Genomic DNA, 22,219 nt, shown 5'->3' on the forward strand with positions numbered 1-22,219 from the left:
CAACATTTCCTATACTCAAGGCTGTGATATCAGAAGGGGAAGAAGTCCAACCTGACAAACTCTATATATGAACAAATATGCAGACACTTATACCATCGGTATATATTCAGTTTCACAGTTAACAGTAGAGAGGCTTCCATGGCATCGCAAAATGTAGCTGGTTTTGAAATGCTATGTACTGTATGGGCCAATATTGTACCAGCCTGAATACTGTCAATGTAGCATAGCTCCTTCCTCCTCCGCTTGTGATGTCATTACCGTGCCATTCCATTCTGCTAGCGGTACAGACACATTTTCACCACATAATATAATAGTCATCTTGTACCAAGGTACTGTCAGTACAGTATAGCTACATCCTCCAGTCCACTCATGATGACATTATACTGTGGAATTCCACAACTCACAGTTTGACATGCCTGGCATGCCTAGATTTGAATGCATCTGGCCCATGGGACTATGATTGAGATATGTAATGTATACCTGTACAGTAAGTGGTCTGCATGCAGTGGTGGAAAAAGTACTCACATTTCTTACTAAGTAAAAGTATCAATACTGCAATATAGAAATACTCTGTTACAAGTAAAAGTCCAGAATAAAAAAATGTCTTGAGTAAAAGTACAAAAGTATTGGCATCAAAATGTACTTAAAGTATCAAAAGTAAAAGTACAAAATATTTGAAAATAGCAGATCTACAAGCTCACAACGCGTCGCAGCTTGTAGATCGGCTATTTTCAAATAGCCTAGGTATAAAATAGGGTTAAAGTGGTTACTGTATGCGTCATAATATCATAATTTATATCTGAAAAGTAACTAGTAACTGCAGTTTTTAGATAATTGTAGTGGAGTAAAAGTACAATATTTGCCTCTGAGATGTAGTGGAGTAGAAGTAAAAGTATTGGAAATTGGAAATACTCAAGTAAAGTACAAATACCTCAAAATTGCACTTAAGTACAGTACTCAAGTAAATGTACTCAGTTGCTTTCCACCACTGTCACTGCATGGGCCCACTAATGCAAATAATTTACGTTTCGCATCCATCCATCTCCATCCATCTTCAACCGCTTATCCGGAGTCGGGTCACGGGGGAAACAGTTCCAGCAGAGAGCTCCAGACTTTTCCTCTCCTGAGCAACATTAGCCAACTTCCTCCTGGGGGATCCCGAGGCGTTCCCAGGCCAGTGTGGAGATGTAATCCCCCCCCCACCCGGTCCTTGGTCTGCCAGGGGGTCTCCTCCTATAGCTGGGACGTGCAGCGAGGACCTCCCTAGGGAGACGCTCGGGAGGCATCCGTACTAGATGCCCGAACCACCTAAGCTGGCTCCTTTCCAAGAGAAGGAGCAGCAGCTCTACTCAAGTTATGCAGTGCATATAAATTATGACTTCCTCTCCATAGACTGAAATACTCACGATATTCCTTCCCTCTACAGTTGTAAACATTCTGTCACATGTCACAGACTGCCTGGTCTTGTCTAGGTTCTTGTTGTACTGTATGTGTTACGTTCATGTTCTAGTTTTCACACATTTCTGTTTCTTTAGGATGACCACAAGATATCTCTGGATGAACTGAGCAGACGTTATACAGTGGACTTAAATCGGGTAACACGCACGCACACGCACACGCATGCACGCACACGCACACACACACACACACACACACACACACACACACACACACACACACACACACACACACACACACACACACACACACACACACACACACACTAGGGGTGGGATGATATATCGATATCGCGATATATCGCGATACTTTCTCCCGCGATAAATAATCGATATACTGCCGAAAAAAATCAATATTATTATTATTTTTTTAGATATATATATTTTTTAGTTTGTGATACGTTTTACCGACTCTGTATTTGTGTAATGATGATTTTGAACTGTTTGGTGCTATTTTATGTATTTATGAATTGAATACAAGGACTATCGTGATATATCGTTGGTGAAATTTCATGCAATATATCGTGATATCGCAATATATCGCAATATATCGAATATCGTGATATTATCGTTATCGAGGGCCTAATAACGCCACAGATATCGTATCGTGAGATACCCATATCGTCCCACCCCTAACACACACACACACACACACACACACACACACACACACACACACACACACACACACACACACACACACACACACACACACACACACACACACACAATGCAAGGACATTAAGTGCTGCAGCACTTACAGTAATGTCCCACTCACCTGCTGACAAACTGGTCCTGGGGGAGCACGAAAACGTGTTGGAGCACTGGGCTACACGTCCACGAAGGGTCAATCCGGCCCTGCACACACACACACACACACACACACGCACGCTCACATGCACACTTACACGTATACATACACACACATGTATGTATGAATGCATGAAACAAGGAAAGATACAAACCAATACAGTAAACACAGAGTTGTGGGGTTATTGTTTTATTGGATCTTGTTTATTCGATACACTCAGTGGTTTTAGCTCTTGCTCATTTGATTTTCCTATTTGTCTCATCTGTTTAAGAAAGTAGGTAGCTGATATATATATATTGCACTTTTACCTTAGCGCTAGGTATACTTTTAGTTGCTTCTTTTAGAAGAGAATGCACTTAAGACTTCTGGTGATTAGTAGTTTCGTTCCCTACCTATGTTGAATGCACTTATTGTAAGTCGCTTTGGATAAAGGCGTCTGCTAAATGACTGTAATGTAATGTAATGTTATAACATGTGCAGTATATGACACCATTTACACCTACAGTATATTTGAAAATAGACATGAGCTTGTAGATCGTCTATTTAAAAAAAAAAAAAAATCCGATCTGCTATTTTAAACAAATCTTGGAAAAAAATTCATGACATTTTGAATATGTTTGAAACATTTTAACTACACAAATGTTGTATGGGGTACTCCCTGGCACAAAGTATTTTCAGTTGCGTCTGACCTTGACATGCAGGAAAAGGTTTGAGAAACCACTGCTCTACGATACGGATACAGTAGGTACATTAAAATAACATTTCATTCATTAAAATAAGGATTGCAGCTTTAATGTCCTCTCAGAGATCTAATCTCTAGCAGCTATAGCCTCCCAACCCCCCCCCCCCCCAAGCCCCAAAACCCCCCCCCCCCCCACCCCCACTGTTACTCAGGCGAAGTTCGATCCATCTCAGGTCCTCGGCGCTGCTGCTCCCTGGCTCTGTTTGCCATCTTTAATCCTTATCACAAACGCACACTCACACACATCAGATAGATCCACAGAGATGTGTTAACGGGCTGATAGCCGTAACAAGACGCTCAGCCTAACAAACCAAAGGACAGGGTAAAAGGGGTCACAAAGCTCCTCCTGGAATGAGGCAGGAGAAATAGCCAGCTAGCGTCGCACTGTAATGGAAATTGATCTGTGTTTAAACATGAAAGCATGTGCAGCCATCACCATCACTGCATATATCGGCGGTTCTCAGACATTTTCATGTCAAGGACCCCCGAATTGATGTGCATTTGGCCGCGGACCCCCATCTGAAAAGAATTTGTGCCGGGGACCCCTAAATGGCACCTCCTTTTGAGGTGCCAACCAACGGTAAAGGACTCAAAAGTATCCGCACACGCATACTGTATACTAGCTTACGTGCCAAAAACGTTATTTAGGACGAGAGAGAAAGATGACAACAAAAAACAACATTTCGACAGCCACGCTTGCCTCCCTGCAGGAGAAAAAAGAACACACGCCGCCACAACACAACGTGGTCTTGCATAAATAAATAGATACAAGACGGTAAAACACATCAAAAGGGTTGCAGTCAAGCTAATCCGTGCGGTCGTAAAGTTCAGCAGTGCAGTCAGTCACAGAGTTCATTATTTACATTTTGGCAGAGTTTCAGCAGTTGAACAGCCTTCTGGTGGAAGAATTCCGTTTGCATCAGGTGCCATCAGATAACCCATTAAAACCGGGAACGCACCTGTGTAACCACTTTAACCATTATTTTATACTTTGGCTATTCAAAAATAGCAGATATTGCAGATCTGCAATTTTTGAAAAATCGTGAAAATTTGTGTAAATCTTTGAATACATATATTTTTTACTAAAATCTTTGCTTCTGGGGGGTCTCTGGAACAACATATTTTGAGATGGGGGTCCGTAGGTCAAATACATATCATTTTGGGGGGTCCTTCACATGGAAAAAGTTTGAGAACCACTGATATAGCAACAATAGTTTTTCAATAATTTGTTGTGACATTTGACAGTTACAAATGTTCGCTTTAAGAAATACATACATTCAAAGATTTGCACACATCTTCACGATTAAAAAAAAAATAGCAGATCTACAAGCTCACCTATTTTTGAATAGCCAAAGGATAAAATAATGGTTATATCTCAAATCAAAAAATGACACAGATTGCGTTCCTGGGTCTTAAAGGGATAATCTGTATTTAAACCTTTTGAACGTGTGTGTGTCCCTGCATCATCAGGGCCTGACCACCGCCATGGCTCTGGAGGTGCTGGCCCGGGACGGCCCCAACGCCCTCACCCCGCCGCCCACCACCCCGGAGTGGGTCAAGTTCTGCCGGCAGCTGTTCGGCGGCTTCTCCATCCTGCTGTGGATCGGCGCCATCCTCTGCTTCTTCGCCTTCAGCATCCAGGTGGCCACGGAGGACGAGCCCGTCAACGACAACGTGAGAGAACGCCACGCAAAACGCGCGCACGCAAACACACACACACACACACACGCACACAGGCATGCACGCACGGGCCTGTCACAATTATTACATAATTGTCTAATCGCAATTATTTGAGATAATCACAATTGTTTTTGCATAATCGTTTCCATGTTGAAAGATTCTCACACATTTTCAAATATTAAAAAAAGCGGAAATAGCAGATCTACAAGCTTACAACGCGTCACTTCGTGACGCGTTGTAAGCTTGTAGATCAGCTATTTCTGCTTTTTATTTTACATGTATAAATTTGTTTAAACACGTCAATAATTTCTTTGTATATTTCAGTTATTTGTCATATCTGAACCTGTGCAATTTTTTATTACGAAGCCTAAAAGGCTTCATATTATCCAATGTTCAATGGCAAACACACAATTAAATCTTAAATTTGTAATCGTGACAGACCTACACACGCACACGCACACACGCACGCACGCACACACGCACACACACACGCACACGCACACACACACACACACACACACACACACACAGACACCACACCAGAGGGAGCGACCATAATCTGGTACCACCCACATTTAGACATGGGAAACAAACATGGGAAAGTTCTCATTCTTCTGTTCTGCCACCAAAATGTGGAATATGCCCTGCTGACACCATCCATTTAAAAGGATGTGGAACGCTGGTTTCTTTCCAAATTGGCCTGAAAAAACATCTATCAGGAGACCACAAGGGGAGGGAAATGCAATTTTCCCATCTCTTACAAAGTGTTTGTACACACACACACACACACACACACACACACACACACACACACACACACACACACACACACACACACACACACATACGTTTCAAGGCGTTGTGATGTGCATGGATACGCCACTAGGGGCAGCGCCAAAAAAAATGTTCTGTGTAAAGTCATAAGCAGTATTGGAAAGGCCTCTTTTTTGTATTCTGCAGCTGTCACATAGGAATGGGTTATTGCCTGCAGTCACAACATTGATTGGGTGTACTTCTAGTTTTAAGTCCTCTCTAAAGACTTTTCTAAATACCACATGACCCTGATTTAGCTAAATTATGTATTTTATTGTATTTGTACACGCACACACACACACACACACCCACACACGCGCGCGCACACACACACACACACACACACACACACACACACACACACACACACACACACACACACACACACACACACACACACACACACACACACACACACACACACACACACACACACACACACACACACACACACACACACTGGCACCACTGCATGCTCTCGGGAGCACGTAACGGCAAACATGCATGCATAGAAGATGCTCTCAACCCCTGTACTTGAGTCAAAGATACTCCACGGTCAAATATTATGCCACTGCAAGAGCAAGTTGCTCTGTCAAATCTGTACTTAAGTTAAAGTACTGGAGTACTTGCTTTTAAAAATACATTAAGTATTAAAATTAAAATTCAGACCCCCCCCCCCCAACAAATTCAAAGATTGTCCAGCAAGAAATATAAATAATAGTTGAAATATCACTATTTTCACCATGTGATGTGAGCTGGTAGAGCTGCTATTTCACAATATGTGAAATTGGGCTTAAGTGGTTTATTCATATTGTAAGTTTGTTCCCTTACTATAAATGTAGTGGAGTCAAACGTACAATATTTGTCTTTGAATATGTAGGGGAGTGAAAATAAATACAGATGCTCAAATTTCTTTACTTAAAGGTAGGGTAAGTGATTTTCTTTGGTTAAAATAAGTGTTAAATAGCTCTATATTCTGATAGTACTCATTGCTATGGAGTGTTTGTTCAGTAACAGGAGTCTCCATGTCTCTCCAGTTCTTTAAACAGAAAATGCACTTTCAGGTCAGGATACCAATTTTATCCAATCGGGATAGAGAACTCAGTCAGGATACAGTTTAAACAAGTGAAATTGGAAGTGATGACACAGACAAAAGTCGATCTGGAACACTATAAAAAGCTGATAAATGGGTACTCTCTCCTGATTGGCTGAAATGTTGTCACATACCTGAAATAGAATTTTCTGTTTAATAAAGATCTGGAGAAACAGGGAGACTCCTGCTACTAAACAAACACTCTATAGCAATGATTATTACTATCAGAATATAGAGATTTAACCTTTTAACAAAAGCCTTTTTACACTTACCCTACCTTTAGGTACTTAAAGTAAATGTACTTTGTTACTGTCCAGACCAGAACTGAACACAATACAATACACAGTACATGCACACAACATTAGATAGTAATTAGACCTGTATTAATCCCACAAGGGAAATAGAGATAAAGACAAAGCAAACGTTGCTATCCATTACATTTTTACATAAAATGGATATGTGCCTTTGGCACTCTGGCACATAATAGTACACAGCAGACAATAAAACACAACTAATACATAAAATAATTAATTCCCATAATAACAGCAACAGTGCATCGAGGGTTGTGGGGGTTGGGTGGAAGGGTTATTTCTTTTATCATGTTCCTATTTTAACCCATTTCAACCGGGAACTGATCCGTGTCATTTTAAGATTTCTTTGGCTATTCAAAAATAGAAGATATACTATGAGCTTGTACTGTAGATCTGCTATTTTTGAAAAATCTTGAAAATGTGTGCATTTTGAGATGGGGGGTCCGCAGCCAAATACATATCTAAAATGTTTTCTAAATCCAAACAGTATGTTGCTATATCAGTGGTGCGCCAACTTTTCCATGTCAAGGTCCACCAAAATGATACAGTATGTATTTGGCCGCAGACCCCCATCTCAAAATGTTTTGTTCCAGAGACCCCCCAGAAGCACAGATCAGAGTAAAAAATGTTTTAAAAAAATGTTCATGAGCTTGTAGATCTGCTATTTTTGAATAGCCAAAGAAATCTATAAAATGACACAGATGCGTCCCCGGTCTTAAAGGGTTAATATCCACAACAGAGGGCACAAATTGATTCTTGCATCCTTTTAATTCTGTTCAGTCCTTTATTATTCAAATTCTGTTGTGGTGACACTGTCCCACATGTATGAAACACAGGACAGATACAGAAACAAGTGTTGCCACTAATACAGTATGTGTGTGTGTGCGTGCGCATGTGTGTGTGTGCGCGTGTGCGTGCGTGTACATGAACAATTAGACCTATTAGACCAGCCAGGGTGGAACTGAACAGCCGATGTCGGATGTACGGTACCAGTTATTATTTGACAATGAATATCCTCACTAATCACCAAAATCTTAGACAGCATTAGGCCGCTGCATAACATTAACAGTCCACAGTCAACACACACACACACACACACACACACACACACACACACACACACACACACACACACACACACACACACACACACACACACACACACACACACACACACAATCCCACACATAATCCCCCCCAAACAATAAGAATCTCTATACGTTCAGTAGATAACACTAGATGCTCTAGCGAGCTGATTCAAAGCCTCAAGTGTCTTCACGCAGTATGAGCAGTAATCTACACCCCCAGAAGAAGACTGTTTTGCATATCCCTGCTGTCAGGTGTAAAAAATGTACAGTATACACTTTCATATATTTCACTTAGATTTATGGATTACAAGATCCCTGACTGATAAGTGATAAGGCAGAGGTTCTCAACATTTTCTGGATCAACAGGGAACCACTTTAAAGTCTCAGAACAAGCGTTCTGCGGCCCGGTAAAGTAAGAGTAGCAATACCACAATACAAAAATACTAAGTAAAAGGCCTGTGTTCAAAATGTTACTTGAGTAAAATTACAAAAGTATCGGCATCAAAATATACTTAAATTATTGAAAGTAAAAGTACTAAAATGTTTGAAAATTGCAGATCTACAAGCTCACAACGCGTCGCATCGTGAGCTTGTAAATCGGCTATTTTCAAATAGCCTATGTTTAAAATAGGACTGAAGTGGTTAATGTATGTTTTATAATATAATAATTAATATCTGCAAAGTAACTAGTAACTAAAGTTTTCAAATAATTGTAGTGGAGTAAACGTACAATATTTGCGATGTAGTGGAGTAGAAGTAAAAGTACTGACAATTTTATATACTCCAATAAAGTAGAAAATACTTCAAAATTGTACTCAAGTACAGTACTTGAGTAAATGTACTTAGTTACTTTACACCACTGCATGTGACCATTTAACACTGAAAGTATACAGGATACAGGAATACAGGATCACAGTGAATCAATCAATCAATATTTTAGTATTACTGTAGTATTTTTCCAAAATGCTCAGATCGCTGATCAAGAAAGTACAGAAGTTTTGCTTAACCACTTTCCCCAAAAATATATAAATAGCAGATCTACAAGCTCATAAAACGTTGCAATGGGTTGCATAATTGTGAACTTGTAGATCAGCTATTTCCGTTTATTCGGGCGTATGACACAAGTATACAGGGCTCAAGAAGAAGTGGTTTAATTCCTAAAGAGTTGTCATTTGTGTTTTCACCCAAAGGCAGCAGCAACGTTTAATTCCTTTAATTATAGGCGGTTGGGCTGAAGCTTTGTGAACGAGAACAAGTCTCTTTGAAAGCTTAATAAAATAAAATAAAACAGAGCTGAGAGTTTAATCTGTGATGCCGTTAAAAAGAGAGACAAGGCCTGGAGGCTGCTGCTACGTTGGACAATGAAAGCGGATGGCCTGGGACTTTCTGTGACAGCACTCCAAGTGATTGTCTAAAGATACGGGTGCATTTTCTGCCTCACAACTGCCTTTGCCGGGGGCCGTCGCGGGGGCCTGTGTTGGACATAAAAGATGAAACAAGCACTGCTCTGCTGCTTTTCCAAAGAGAAAGAGTGTCTTTAACTTACTCTCCTTATTTGTATACCTTTAGAAAATCAATGAGGTTTCGAAAAAACGCAAAACAAAACAAAAACCTGTGTCTTTACGAACCAAGTTTGTATCTTTCTTTTTTTTCAATCAACAACCATGGATTTCTACTATGCCAACACGCGCTTCTTTCTTCCACAACAACCATGTATACAGTGGTGTAAAGTAACTAAGTACATTTACTCAAGTACTGTACAAGTACTGTACAATTGTGAGGTACTTTTACTTTACTGGAGGATATCCAAATTTCTGTACTTTTACTTCTACTCCACTACATCTCAGAGGCAAAAATTGTACTTTTACTCCACTACAATTATTTGAAAAATGTAGTTACTGTACTAGTTACTTTGCAGATTTTGATTATTATTACAAAACATACATTAACCACTTAAGCATATATACATTTCACCATTTGAAAATAGCAGATCTACAAGCTCACAATGCGTCACATCTGCTATTTTCAAAAGAATTTGAAAACTTGTGAAATGGGACATTCTGCATAATGAGTCCTTTCTACTTTTGGTACTTTTAAGTACATTTTGATACCAATTCTTTTGTACTTTTACTCAAGTACATTTTGAATTCCGGACTTTTACTAGCCACGGGAGTATTTCTACATTGCAGTATTGATACTTTTACTTAAAGTATAACACTTTAGTACTTTTTTCCACCACTGCATGTGTATTTGAGGCGACAGAAGGTTTACGATGTTTTTGCTAAAGGTTTGTAGCTACAGTATAAGGTTTGAGGGCTGATGAAAATAGTCTCTTCAGGCGAAGTGGAATGAAAACCACCCCCCGAAAATTAGAGTTGGCCGCTTTCACGGCTGCTTTCACAAGAAAGCGTTGAAACCTTGAAGTTGTTCTACAACCAACTCACAGTCAGTGGACATAAAGAGTCTCTGAGTCACCGCACAGATCAGACTCTCGGTGCTCGGGTTTTAGCTACGTTTTATATAAACTGTATATATTTGGGAGACATCTGTTAACCTTGAAGAAACACCCTGATGCAGTCGACACAGAAAAACATGTGAACTCTGCTTGGTATAATGTCGTTTTTCCTTTTGGAAATCGGCAATCGTTCCCTCCCAAGGTTTTCTCCCTTTTAAACTTTTCCTTTGTATCCCACTACTGAGGTTTTTGGCTGGTTTAAAACAGGGTTGCTAATCCCCTCTGCTGCTCTACAAAAAAACCTGCTTACACGTGAGTTTTAACACCGAATCAATGGTGACATTGATCTATTCTAAAGCCCAACCCATGGCAGATTTTTTTGGGGGGGTCTGATGTTTGGGGGGCGGCGGCCATAGCTGAATGGGTAGAGAGAGAGAGAGAGAGAGACTGTCAATCAGAGGGTTGGCAGTTTGAACCCCCCACCCAGACCACCCGGTTTATGTGTTGAAGTGTCCCCAAGACACTTAACCTCTAACAGCTGTATTAAGCTCTCAAATGTAGTGAAAATAGCAGATCTACAAAAACTTTCACCTGTAGGGCATAGCAGTGGCGGCCATTTTCTGGTTCCATTGTTCCAGACTCCATTCATTTTTCCCTTAGAGATTTCCAAAAAATATTGATATCAATTAATTTAAGCCTAGAATCAAGCCATCCAGGAACCTGGTGAATCATGACCATAAAACATTTGATTCTGTGGAAAAAGAAACTGAATATTTTATTACATGATACTATATTTAATAAATATCCTTTGTTTTTGGGCGGTGAAACCGCCCCTATATGTGAGGTTTGGACATTGCACCCCCCAACCCTGCGCTGTGATTGGCCACCAGTGTACCCCCCTAACCCTGCACCGTGATTGGCCAATCACAGTCTATTCAGGACTGTGATTGGCTAGTGAAACATGACACATGTGCATAGCCCTATAAATAGGACTATTCACTTAAAAAAAACACATTTATGGGTTTTTTTAAGTTGGGTGTACAATGGTTGGTCCACAATATTACTTTTCTTTAAGTGAACTTCCATCACTGTGATGACCACTGTGACCACACCGCCCACTTCACACTGGGTGTGATTTATTGTCTCCGCCGAAGGTGGAGAATATGTTTTCGCTTTGTGTGAGCAAACATTGTTAGCCAAGCTAACATTGGGCAAGCTCCACGTGACACGTGTCAATTTGTTGACACCAATGCCTCTGATTGGCTAGAGGGACGCGTGACGAAATAAAATTCTATAAATAGGTGTGTCACTTCAAAAAGCTACTACTTTTTGAAGTGAGGTAAAACAGGATCAATCAGACTTGATTGGAACAGTACCTTCAGTAAGTCCAAGTCACCCGTCTGTGCGTGTGTGTTTCCCTCTGAGAACACCTAACATTGGTCAAGCAAAGGCGCAGAAGGCCAAAGCTAAGAAAGCATACTCATCTACAATTGTAACGTAGAAGAGGACTAGAGTTGAAATGATCCCACAACAAAGCCGAACTCTTAATACGTGTCAATATGTTGACATCAATGTCTCTGATTGGCTAGAGGGACGCATGACGAAATACAATCCTATAATAAAAAGGTGTGTCACTTCAAAAAGCCGTTTACGTTTTTGAAGCGAGGTAAGACAGGATCAATCAGTCTTGATTGGAACAGTATCTTCTAGTCCAAATCACCCGTCCGTGCGTGTGTGTGTCCCTCTGAGAACACCTAACATTGGTCAAACAAAGGCGCAGAAGGCCAAAGCTGATCAAACACACCAATCAACTGCTGAAACTGTTCAAGACAATGAAGATGAAGAAGACAGACAAGTATTTGAACAAACCAGTCAATTATGACGACTCCCATATGATAGATTGCTTCAATGTAAACAGAGCATTGTCTGTCTTGGAAGGAGACTGGTTCTGTCCAAGCTGTCGTCCCAAGCAGCGCTCTGTCCGTCCCGTGTCCTCCCGTAAGTTCTCCACTACTGATGAGGTGGATGAAGACGAGGAGGAGGAATCCTCCTCTTCCTCCTCCTCTTCCTCTTCCTCTTCCTCCGAGTAAATTAGTATTATTGTCTGTTCCCCTGACGGAGGTTGTATCTCATTACTTATTGTATCTCATTACTTATTGTTATGATAATATAATTGCTATAATATAGTAACATGTTCTATTTTACGTAAATTAGAACATTCCTAAAGAACTATGGTTAGAGATAAGGTAGGTGATTTCATTTGATTAAAATAGCACGGGTCCGCTGGCGGAGACTTGTGCTCCGAGGAGCACATTTTCTAGTTTTTTTTTTTTTTGTTTTGTTTTTACAGACTCAAACATTGTATGGTCATGAATCGCCAGGTTCCTGGATGGCTTGATTCAAGGCTTAAAAAAATGTATACAATTATTTTTGGAAATCTCTATGGGAAAAAATGAATGGGGTCTGGAACGATGGAACCATAAAATGGCCGCCAATGAGATATGAGAACCAAAATAGAGACGACGGGTTGAGAGTGATTAAAAATAGGACACACATCAGCTACAGAACTACCGATACCGATGTCGTAAAAAAAAGTGAAATAATGATACAATACCGTCAACTAAATCTACAGATTTAGTTGACTAAAGTGTATGTTTGTGGGCCTTGATGGTGTCGTAATGCCTGATATATATATATATATATATATATATATATATATACCGGTATATATATATATATATATATATATATATATATATATATATATATATATATATATATATATATATATATATATATATATATATATATACCGGTATATATATATATGTATATATATATATATATATATATATATATATATATATATATATATATATATATATATATATATATAATATAAAATACATATAGTCCAGGCAAACTAGCTCATTTTGGAGCTCAAAGTGTAAGTAATTGTAACAGATTCTTTTTCTACATACATCATTTCTATGAGGAGTCCAGAACAACATACTAAAAGTTCTAAGAAATCCTAGTTGCAGAAATATGTTTAATTGACATTGACTCACCATAATTTTCTATGGCTTTTGCTTTATCTTGGATTGATGCCGTATTAAACATACTTCCGCAACTAGGATTTCTTAGGACTTTTAGTATGTTGTTCTGGACACCATTGAAATGATGTATGGTGAAAAAAAAAATCTGTTACAATTACTTTGATGTGAAATGCTGCTAGAATATCTGGTAATAACACCATGTAGTTCTGTCATTGGTTTCAAATATTGTTTTGATATTTTATCTGAATTTCTCACCTCAAAATGTAATTGGAAGTAAATTAAAATCCATCATTGTTACCATCATTTTATGACTTTTTGACAATAATTGGCGGCCATTTTGGAATGATACCAATTAAAAATATTTCCGCTATTAGGACTTTTAGTATGTTGTTCTGGTGACTTCATAGAAGTGGTCTGTGAAGAACATAATTCAGTTTGACTTTACTTTGATGTGCAACGCTAGTTTGCCTGGACTGATTGCCACCTCCTTCCTCCTCCTTTGCAGCTGTACCTGGGAGTGGTGCTGGCGGCGGTGGTGATCATCACAGGCTGTTTCTCCTACTACCAGGAGGCCAAGAGCTCTCGCATCATGGACTCCTTCAAGAACATGGTGCCGCAGGTGAGTCTGGTTCAGTGGTGCATGGTTGAGCAGGAGGAGGAGAGAGAGAGAGAGAGAGAGAGAGAGAGAGAGCAGCCAGAGAGAGCTTTTCTAACCCAATAAGACCGGGAACGCATCTGAGTCACTTTAGATTTATTTGGCTATTCAAAAATAGCAGATATACAAGCTCATAGCTTGTAGATCTGTGTAGATCTGTGTGATCTTGTAGATCTGTGTTTTTTTTATTTTTTTAATGTGTGTTAGTGGTAATCTTTGAATATATATTTTTTAAAACAAACATTTTTAACTAAAATCTTTGCTTCTGGGGGGATTCTACAAATGTCTTCTAAATCCTAACAGTTTTTTGAAAAACCGTATGTTGTTATAATATCAGTGGTTCTCAAACTTTTAACATGTCAAGGACCACCGAAAATGACCCGCGGACCCCCATCTCAAAATATGTTGTTCCAGGGACCCCCAGAAGTAAAAAAAAAATCAGTTACAAATGTTCGCTTTCAAAAAATGTATTATTCAAAGATTTGCACAAAATGTTCACGTTTTTTTTCAAAAATAGCAGATCTACAAGCTCATAGCGCGGCACCGAGTCCCGCGCTATGAGCTTGTATATATCTGCTATTTTTGAATAGCCCAAGAAATGTTAAAATGACACACAGATGCGTTCCCGGTCTTAAGGGGCTAATCGATATGGCCCCGTTGCGTCCCTCAAGTAGAGCTTTATACACACACACACACACACACACACACACACACACACACACACTGACTCGGATGGGGAAAAACTATTTAGCTTGCACAGCGGGACGGGGACGGGAGAATAAATGTTTGAGTGAGAAACCGCAGGACTGTGAGTGTTGTTTGCATTAAAACTCCACTCTCCCCTCCCTGTCTTATCCCATTTAGCTCTTCGATTGCCTAATTCTTTAATCTATCTGGGCCTTCTCGCTCTCTCTCTCTATCTCTCTCTATCTCTCTCTCCCTATCTCTCTCTCCCCCCTATTTGGCTTCTTTCCTGTCTTTCTCACAACCTGTCTTTCCTCCCTCCTCGCTGCTTCTAACCCTCTCATCTTCTATCCTCCCTCCGGCTCTTTGCTTCTCTCTCTCTCTCTCTCTCTCTCTCTCTCTCTCTCTCTCTCTCTCTCTCTCTCTCTCTCTCTCTCTCTCTCTCTGCCTCTCTCTCTCTCTCTCTCTCTCTCTCTCTGCCTCTCTCTCTCTCTCTCTCTCTCTCTCTCTCTCTCTCTCTGTCTCTCTCTCTCTCCCTCTCCTCCTCTGTTCTGCTCCCTCTTTTATCCCCTGTGCCTGCTCTCTCCCCTCCCTCCCCTCCCTCCCCTCCCTCTCTATTTCCCTGACTTCCTCTTTACCCCTACCTCTTCCTCTTCCTCTTCCTCTTCCTCAGCAAGCGTTGGTTATCCGGGACGGGGAGAAGGTTCAGATCAATGCAGAGTTTGTGGTTCAGGGAGACCTGGTGGAGATCAAAGGGGGAGACCGCATCCCCGCTGACCTCAGAGTGGTCTCTGCTGCCGGCTGCAAGGTACGGTGGGGGGGGGGGGGGGTCCTCAGCATGGGGGGAGGGGGGTCCTCACGATGCTCTCACATGAGGATTTTTTTTTAGCACTTTTTCCTTTTATTTGTATGTGTGTGTGTGTGTTTCCTTCAGTTCTTCCCGTAGTGGTCCTTCCACAGCACTTTTCTCAGTTTCAGCTACTGTCCAGCTGTCTCTCTCTCTCTCTCTCTTTCTCTCTCTCTCTTTCTCTCTGTAAATCAAACTAAATCTCTCTCTCTCTCTCTCTGTGTGGTGTGTGTGTAAATCAAACTAAATCTCTCTCTCACACTCTCTCTGTAAATCAAACTAAATCTCTCTCTCTCTCTCTCTCTCTCTCTCTCTCTCTCTCTCTCTCTCTCCATGGTGTACATACAGGTGGACAACTCCTCCCTGACGGGGGAGTCGGAGCCTCAGACTCGTTCGCCGGATTTCACCCACGACAACCCTCTGGAGACCAGGAACATCTGCTTCTTCGGCACCAACTGTGTGGAGGGTCAGTAAGGCCACATCTGGCCATCACGGGGGAACTTTTTCTGTCCCCCTGCTGTCGCTGTTTTGTCCGTCTGTCCATCTGTGTGTGTCACCTAATGTGTGGCCTCTCTGCGTCCTCCTGCCTGACCTTCAAACCACCTGTGTGTGTCTGTCATGTCCACTTAATACTCATCTGTGTGTCTGGCCGTTTCCCCGACACCGAAAGCACCTAGGCTAGTTAGAATGCAACTTACACAGTACATTCCCATAGCCTGGAGGGATGATCGCTCTGCGATTGGCTAGTTCGTCGCTGGGCCGACTATCAGTGGTGGAAAAAGTACTGAAATGTTTTACTTAAGTAAAAAGTATCAATACTGCAATGTAGAAGTACTCTGTTGTTACAAGTAAATGTCCTGTGTTCAAAATGTTGCTTGGGTATAAGTACAAAAGTATCGGCATCAAAATATACTTAAAGTACCAAAAGTAAAAGTACTAAAATGTTTGAAAATAGCAGATCTACATCGCGACGCGTTGTGAGCTTGTAGATCGGCTATTTTCAAATAGTCTATGTATAAAATGGGGCTAAAGTGGTATGTTTTATAATGTAATACTTTATATCTGCAAAGTAACTAGTAACTCGTTTTCTGACTGCCTGTTACTGAACAAATACTCCAGAGCAATGATTATAGTATACTATAGTGCAGGGGTCTTCAACAGGGGGTCCGGGACCCCTAGGGGGTCCTCAGAGCTACTTTAGGGGGTCCGCCAAATCTTTGTGTGATAGGATTTAGTTTTTTTTACATTAACCACTTGAACCCTAGAATTCCTTTTCTGAGGGGAACATTAGCCAAAAATAGCAGATCTACAAGCTCTCAACGCCTCGTGCTGCGAGGCGTTGAGAGCTTGTAGATCGGCTATTTTTGGCAAAGAGGCTATAGGTGTAGAGGGAAAAAAGGGCAGACTAAGAAAAAAAAATCACACCCTGTGTGAAGTGGGCGGTGTCTTGCTAGCTAATCACAATACTGAATGGATTCAACCAATCATGTACAAAAAATAAATACATTTATTGAAACTCTTTATGATGGAAGAAACCATAACTTTAAAAAAACAAATTTGTTTTTTTTAAAGTTATGGTATCTTATATAGGGCTATGCACATGTGTCATGTGACACTGGCCAATCACAGTCCTGAATAGACTGTGATTGGCCAATCACGGTGCAGGGTTAGGCGGGGTACTTTTTGGCCAATCACAGCGCAGGATTTGTTGTACAAATATCCAAACCTCACTTATAGGGGCGGTTTCACCGCCCAAAAAACTTTAATCTGAAACACAATTTTATACAATATAGAGTAGGGGGTCCCTGCTTCATCTCTCTCTCAGCTAGGGGGTCCTTGGCCTGAAAACGTTGAAGACGCCTGGTATAGTGAATATAGTGCTTTAACCTTTTAACAAAAAAACGTTTTGTTTTAACCCAAAAATATCACGTACCCTACCTTTAAGTCAGTTATTATTCTATCAGTTTCAATATACAGTATTTTATTTTTGTTAATTGCCCAAACCCTATCCTGGAGACATGCATGCTTATCCATGTATGCTCATTACTCCTAGTTAAGTCTCCACAGAGATTCAAGTTCGCCTTTTTGGTATTCAGACTATGTTATAATCACATCACACAAGTTTGCATGAGTAAAAAGAGTGGGCGAAAGTCTTTCTCGTATACAAGCAATCATTTTTCAACAGTTTCCAGGAAAGAGTGGTAAGGGCACGGTCCCACCACACTTTTATTTTACCTCTGGGGTGGAATCTGCCAATGCTTTGTCAATGCAAATGCGTGGATTCTTGGAAAAACAATTTCATTTTTTCATAGTCTTGCACATTTTTTCCATGAATCCACGCATTTGCATTGACAAAGCATTGGCAGATTCCGCCCCAGAGGTGAAATAAAAGTGCGGTGAGACCGTGCCCTAAGGGTGAAGAATAGAGAACCAAGAAACAAGGAAAACAAAGTCAGAAAACAAGCAGGCGCAATGTCAAATAATATTACACAATGTCACAATAGAGAAACATTTGCAGCAGATATAAATAGCAGCAGATACAGAATCACAGTTTATTGTGCATAATAAAATGAGGCAGAAATGCTTATTGTTCAAGTGGAGAAACATTTGCAACAGATATAAAACCACAGTCTATTGTGCTAGGCAATAAAACAAGGCTTCTTGTTCAAGTAGAGAAACATGCAGCAGATACAGATTCACACAGTCTCTTGTGCAGGTGAGAGTCTCGTAGCAGTTATCAAACATGTGAACAGTGGTGGAAAAAGTACTCAATTGTTTTACTTAAGTAAAAGTATCAATACTGCAATGTAGAAGTACTCTGTTACAAGTAAAAGTCCGGAATAAAAAATTGACTTAAGTAAAAGTACAAAAGTATTGGTATCAAAATGTACTAAAGTACCAAAAGTAAAAGTACTAAAATGTTTGAAAATAGCAGATCTACAAGCTCACAACGCGTCGCGATGCGACGCGTTGTTAGCTTGTATATCGGTTATTTTCAAATAGCCTAGATATAAAATAGGGCTGAAGTGGTTAATATATGTATTATAATATAATAAGCTATATTTGCATAGTAACTAGTAACTGAAGTTTTCAAATAATCGTAGTCGAGTAAAAGTACAATATTTGCCTCTGAGATGTAGTGGCGTAGAAGTAAAAGTAAACTACTGAAAATTGGAAATACTCCAGTAAAGTAAAACAGTACCTCAAAATTGTACTTAAGTACGGTACTTGAGTAAATGTACTTAGTTACTTTCCACCACTGTATATATATATATATATGTATATATATTAAAAAATACTTATATAATTCCCTGTAGCTCATAACTCCCACAGGGGCACAGAGAGCGTGGGGGGGGTCAGCAGCTTTTTTTTCCACCGAGCCGGCTGCTGCTCCATGCTGCTGCTGTCGGTTTGAACCGAGAGCCTTCTGATCTGCAGTCTAGCTGTTACTGTATATTAAATGTGATATTTCAGTCATTTGGTAGCTCTTCACCCAGAGCTAGCATATAATGAGTCCCTCTGTGGGCAACCATTCCTCTGCACATCTTCAACAGATGGTTCAGAGCGGGGTTAGCGGTGACTGTTCAACAAATTAACCGCCAAGCACTGATCCCAGGACCTTTTTGTCAATATGTGTACCAGGCGTTTCATGGGGAAAGGTCATCCCCAAAATATATTCAAAGGCGAGGAGAATCCCTTTGAAGTGGAGCCATCATTACCGTTATGTTACAGATGATGTTTTAGCACGGAATACGCAGAGGTGACGATGAACGCTGCTGGTTCTCAACACCGGACCGCTGGACTAGCGGTGCGGGCACTTAGGCCCTAATGTAGCCTGACAGCGAGTTCGAGTCCCGAAAAAAAAGTTTAAATAGGGCTGAAGTGGTTATGAAGTGCTGAGTTTTGTAATAAGTCACTACCTTTTCAAATAATTATAGTGGAGTAAAAGTAAAAGTATAGAAAATACTCAAGTAAAGTAAAAGTACCTAAAAATGTTACTGAAGTACAGTCAAGGTCACGGTCAAAGTTGTACTGTATTGCTACATCCTGCGTACAGGTACATAAGAGTCAAACTTATTTTGGTTTGGCTTCCTTCAGACAATGCAGCAGCATAGGTAATAACAATAGAATAATGATAGAAAACGTAAAAAGATTTAAAGAAAGAGAGTGCAAAAAGAGCAAAAAGAGAATAAAAAGAGCATCATCAAATCAAATATACATGTGCATAAAAAGAAAAGACTATGTTGTATACACCACCAGCATTTTCTCTTCAGTAGCTGCCACCTAACTTTGTGTAAACAACTTCACAGTATATTCTATATACAGCAGATTAGGTACAGTAAGCGTGCAGTTCAGGCATAGTAGTGCAAGAAAAGGATGGATGTTTGGGGGGGGGGGGGCAGCTTAGCATTTCCCTTTGCCCTGGTTCGTTCTGGTTCTTGTCAGATCATTCATGTACCTGATGGTACGTGGAAAGAAGCTGTTTTTGCTGTCTATTGCTAGCTTTGAGACTGCGTAGGCGTTTTCCATGCGGCAACATCTCAAACAGTCTGTGGTTGGGATGGTTTCGATCCTTGAGTATATGTACTTAGTTACTTAAAGGAGAATACCGGACAAATTAAGTGTTGTCTTTGATGTCTCGTTACTCACCGACCGACGTGAAAAGTGGCGTTCTTTTTTTCCATAGATTCCCGTGTCGTCATTTTTTAAACCCCCTCCGTTGTCAGAATGGGAGCGCGTGGGTTAGGGAGATTCGTCTATTATAACCGAGGCAAAGTTGTTTTAACGATTTAACACTGGATGCTTGTTTCTTTCCAGAACCTGGCAACTCGTGTTGCCAGGTTCTGGAAACAAGCAACCAGTGTTAACTCGTTCGCCATTAACGGTGGCCTCGCAGGAAATTTCAACGCATGTTTGACTATCATGAGACTCCACAATGACTAGCAGTAGAGAGAAAAACAACTTTGCCTCGGTTATAATAGACGAATCTCCCTAACCCACGCGCTCCCATTCTGACAACGGAGGGGGTTTAAAAAATGACGACACGGGAATCTATGGAAAAAAAGAACGCCACTTTTCACGTCGGTCGGTGAGTAACGAGACATCAAAGGCAACACTTAATTTGTCCGGTATTCTCCTTTAACACCACTGAGAATCACCGATGAAGAATAACCCCCCCCTGTCCCATCCCATCCTCTGGTTCTCCCACCATGCAGGCACGGCCCTCGGCGTGGTGATCAGCACGGGCGACCGCACGGTGATGGGCCGCATCGCCGGGCTGGCCTCGGGCCTGGCGGTGGGCCAGACGCCCATCAACATGGAGATCGAGCACTTCATCGCCATCATCACCGGCGTGGCCGTCTTCCTGGGCGTCAGCTTCTTCATCCTGGCCCTCTGCCTGGGCTACGGCTGGCTGGAGGCCGTCATCTTCCTCATCGGCATCATCGTGGCCAACGTGCCCGAGGGCCTGCTGGCCACCGTCACGGTGAGGAGCGAGCAGCGCTGTGTGTAGGGAGAAGTTTTTTAAACCCGTTAACCCGTTAAAACCGCGGCAACGCATCCGTGTAACCACTTTAAACGTTATTTTATACTTTGGGCTATTCAAAAATAGCAGATATACACAAGCTCATAGCACGGCACAGAGTGCAGAGTGCACAGTGGCAACTGTGTAACCACTTTAGCCGTTATTTTATACTTTGGCTATTCAAAAATAGCAGATATACAAGCTCATAGCTCGGTTACGAGCTTGTAGATCTGCATTTTCTTTTTTAAATCGTGATTTTTTTTGCAAATCTTTTGAATATATATATATATATATATATATATATTTTAAAGCAATCATTTTTAACTCAAATCTTTGCTTTTTGGGGGTAACCTGGAACCACATATTTTGAGATGGGGGTCCACGGCCAAATACTTAATCCTTTTGGGTGGTCCTTGACATGAAAAAGTTTGAGAACCACTGATTATTTCAACATATGTTTTTTTCAGTTTTTTTCAGGATTCAGAAGACATTTGTAGAATCCCCCAGAAGCAAAAATTTGAGAGAAATGTTTGCTTTAGAAAACATATATTTAAAGATTTTCAGAAATGTTCATGATTTAAAAAGAAAATCGCAGAAGTGACGCGCTGTGAGCTTGTATATCTGCTACTTTTTGAGAACCACTGTTCTAAATCCTAAGAGTTTTCTGAAAAACTTATGTTGCTACATATATACAGTATATATAGCTAACATCTAAATCTAAAACGACACAGATGCTTTCCCGGTTTTAATGGTTTAGAAAAAAAGGTGTGTGGTTGGAATCTGTGTGAGACGGGGAAAAGATGGGGAGAGAAACACACCCCTGAGGGGGCAAAACATGTCCTTATTACCTCTGCCAAGGAGGTCATCTTTTCACCCCAGTCTTTCTGTCTGTCTGTTAGCTGCCAGGATATCTTGAGCAGTTTTGTGCAAACAGATTTGCACAAAACGTTAGTCCTGGCCCAAGAAGGACAAACTGACTTTTCATTAACTTGGGGCGTGTTCA

The 22,219-nt window shown here is 40.8% G+C and overlaps 2 protein-coding genes across 2 annotated transcripts in view; both read left to right on the forward strand.

Moving 5' to 3' along the window:
• Nucleotides 1-22,219, forward strand: part of lig1 (ligase I, DNA, ATP-dependent) — a 228,321-nt gene that overhangs the window by 186,197 nt on the left and 19,905 nt on the right. The gene's annotated exons all lie outside the window — the stretch shown is intronic.
• Nucleotides 1-22,219, forward strand: part of atp1a2a (ATPase Na+/K+ transporting subunit alpha 2a) — a 97,527-nt gene that overhangs the window by 2,977 nt on the left and 72,331 nt on the right. The window contains exons 3-8 of the mRNA XM_080441107.1: nt 1,536-1,595; nt 4,481-4,684; nt 14,012-14,125; nt 15,519-15,653; nt 16,041-16,158; nt 20,909-21,177. Coding sequence (XP_080297233.1) covers nt 1,536-1,595; nt 4,481-4,684; nt 14,012-14,125; nt 15,519-15,653; nt 16,041-16,158; nt 20,909-21,177 — 900 coding nt within the window. The remainder of the gene's footprint in view (nt 1-1,535; nt 1,596-4,480; nt 4,685-14,011; nt 14,126-15,518; nt 15,654-16,040; nt 16,159-20,908; nt 21,178-22,219) is intronic.

Source organism: Gymnoscopelus braueri (assembly GCF_963280865.1).
Source record: "Gymnoscopelus braueri genome assembly, chromosome: 10".
Taxonomy (NCBI): Eukaryota; Metazoa; Chordata; class Actinopteri; order Myctophiformes; family Myctophidae; genus Gymnoscopelus; species Gymnoscopelus braueri.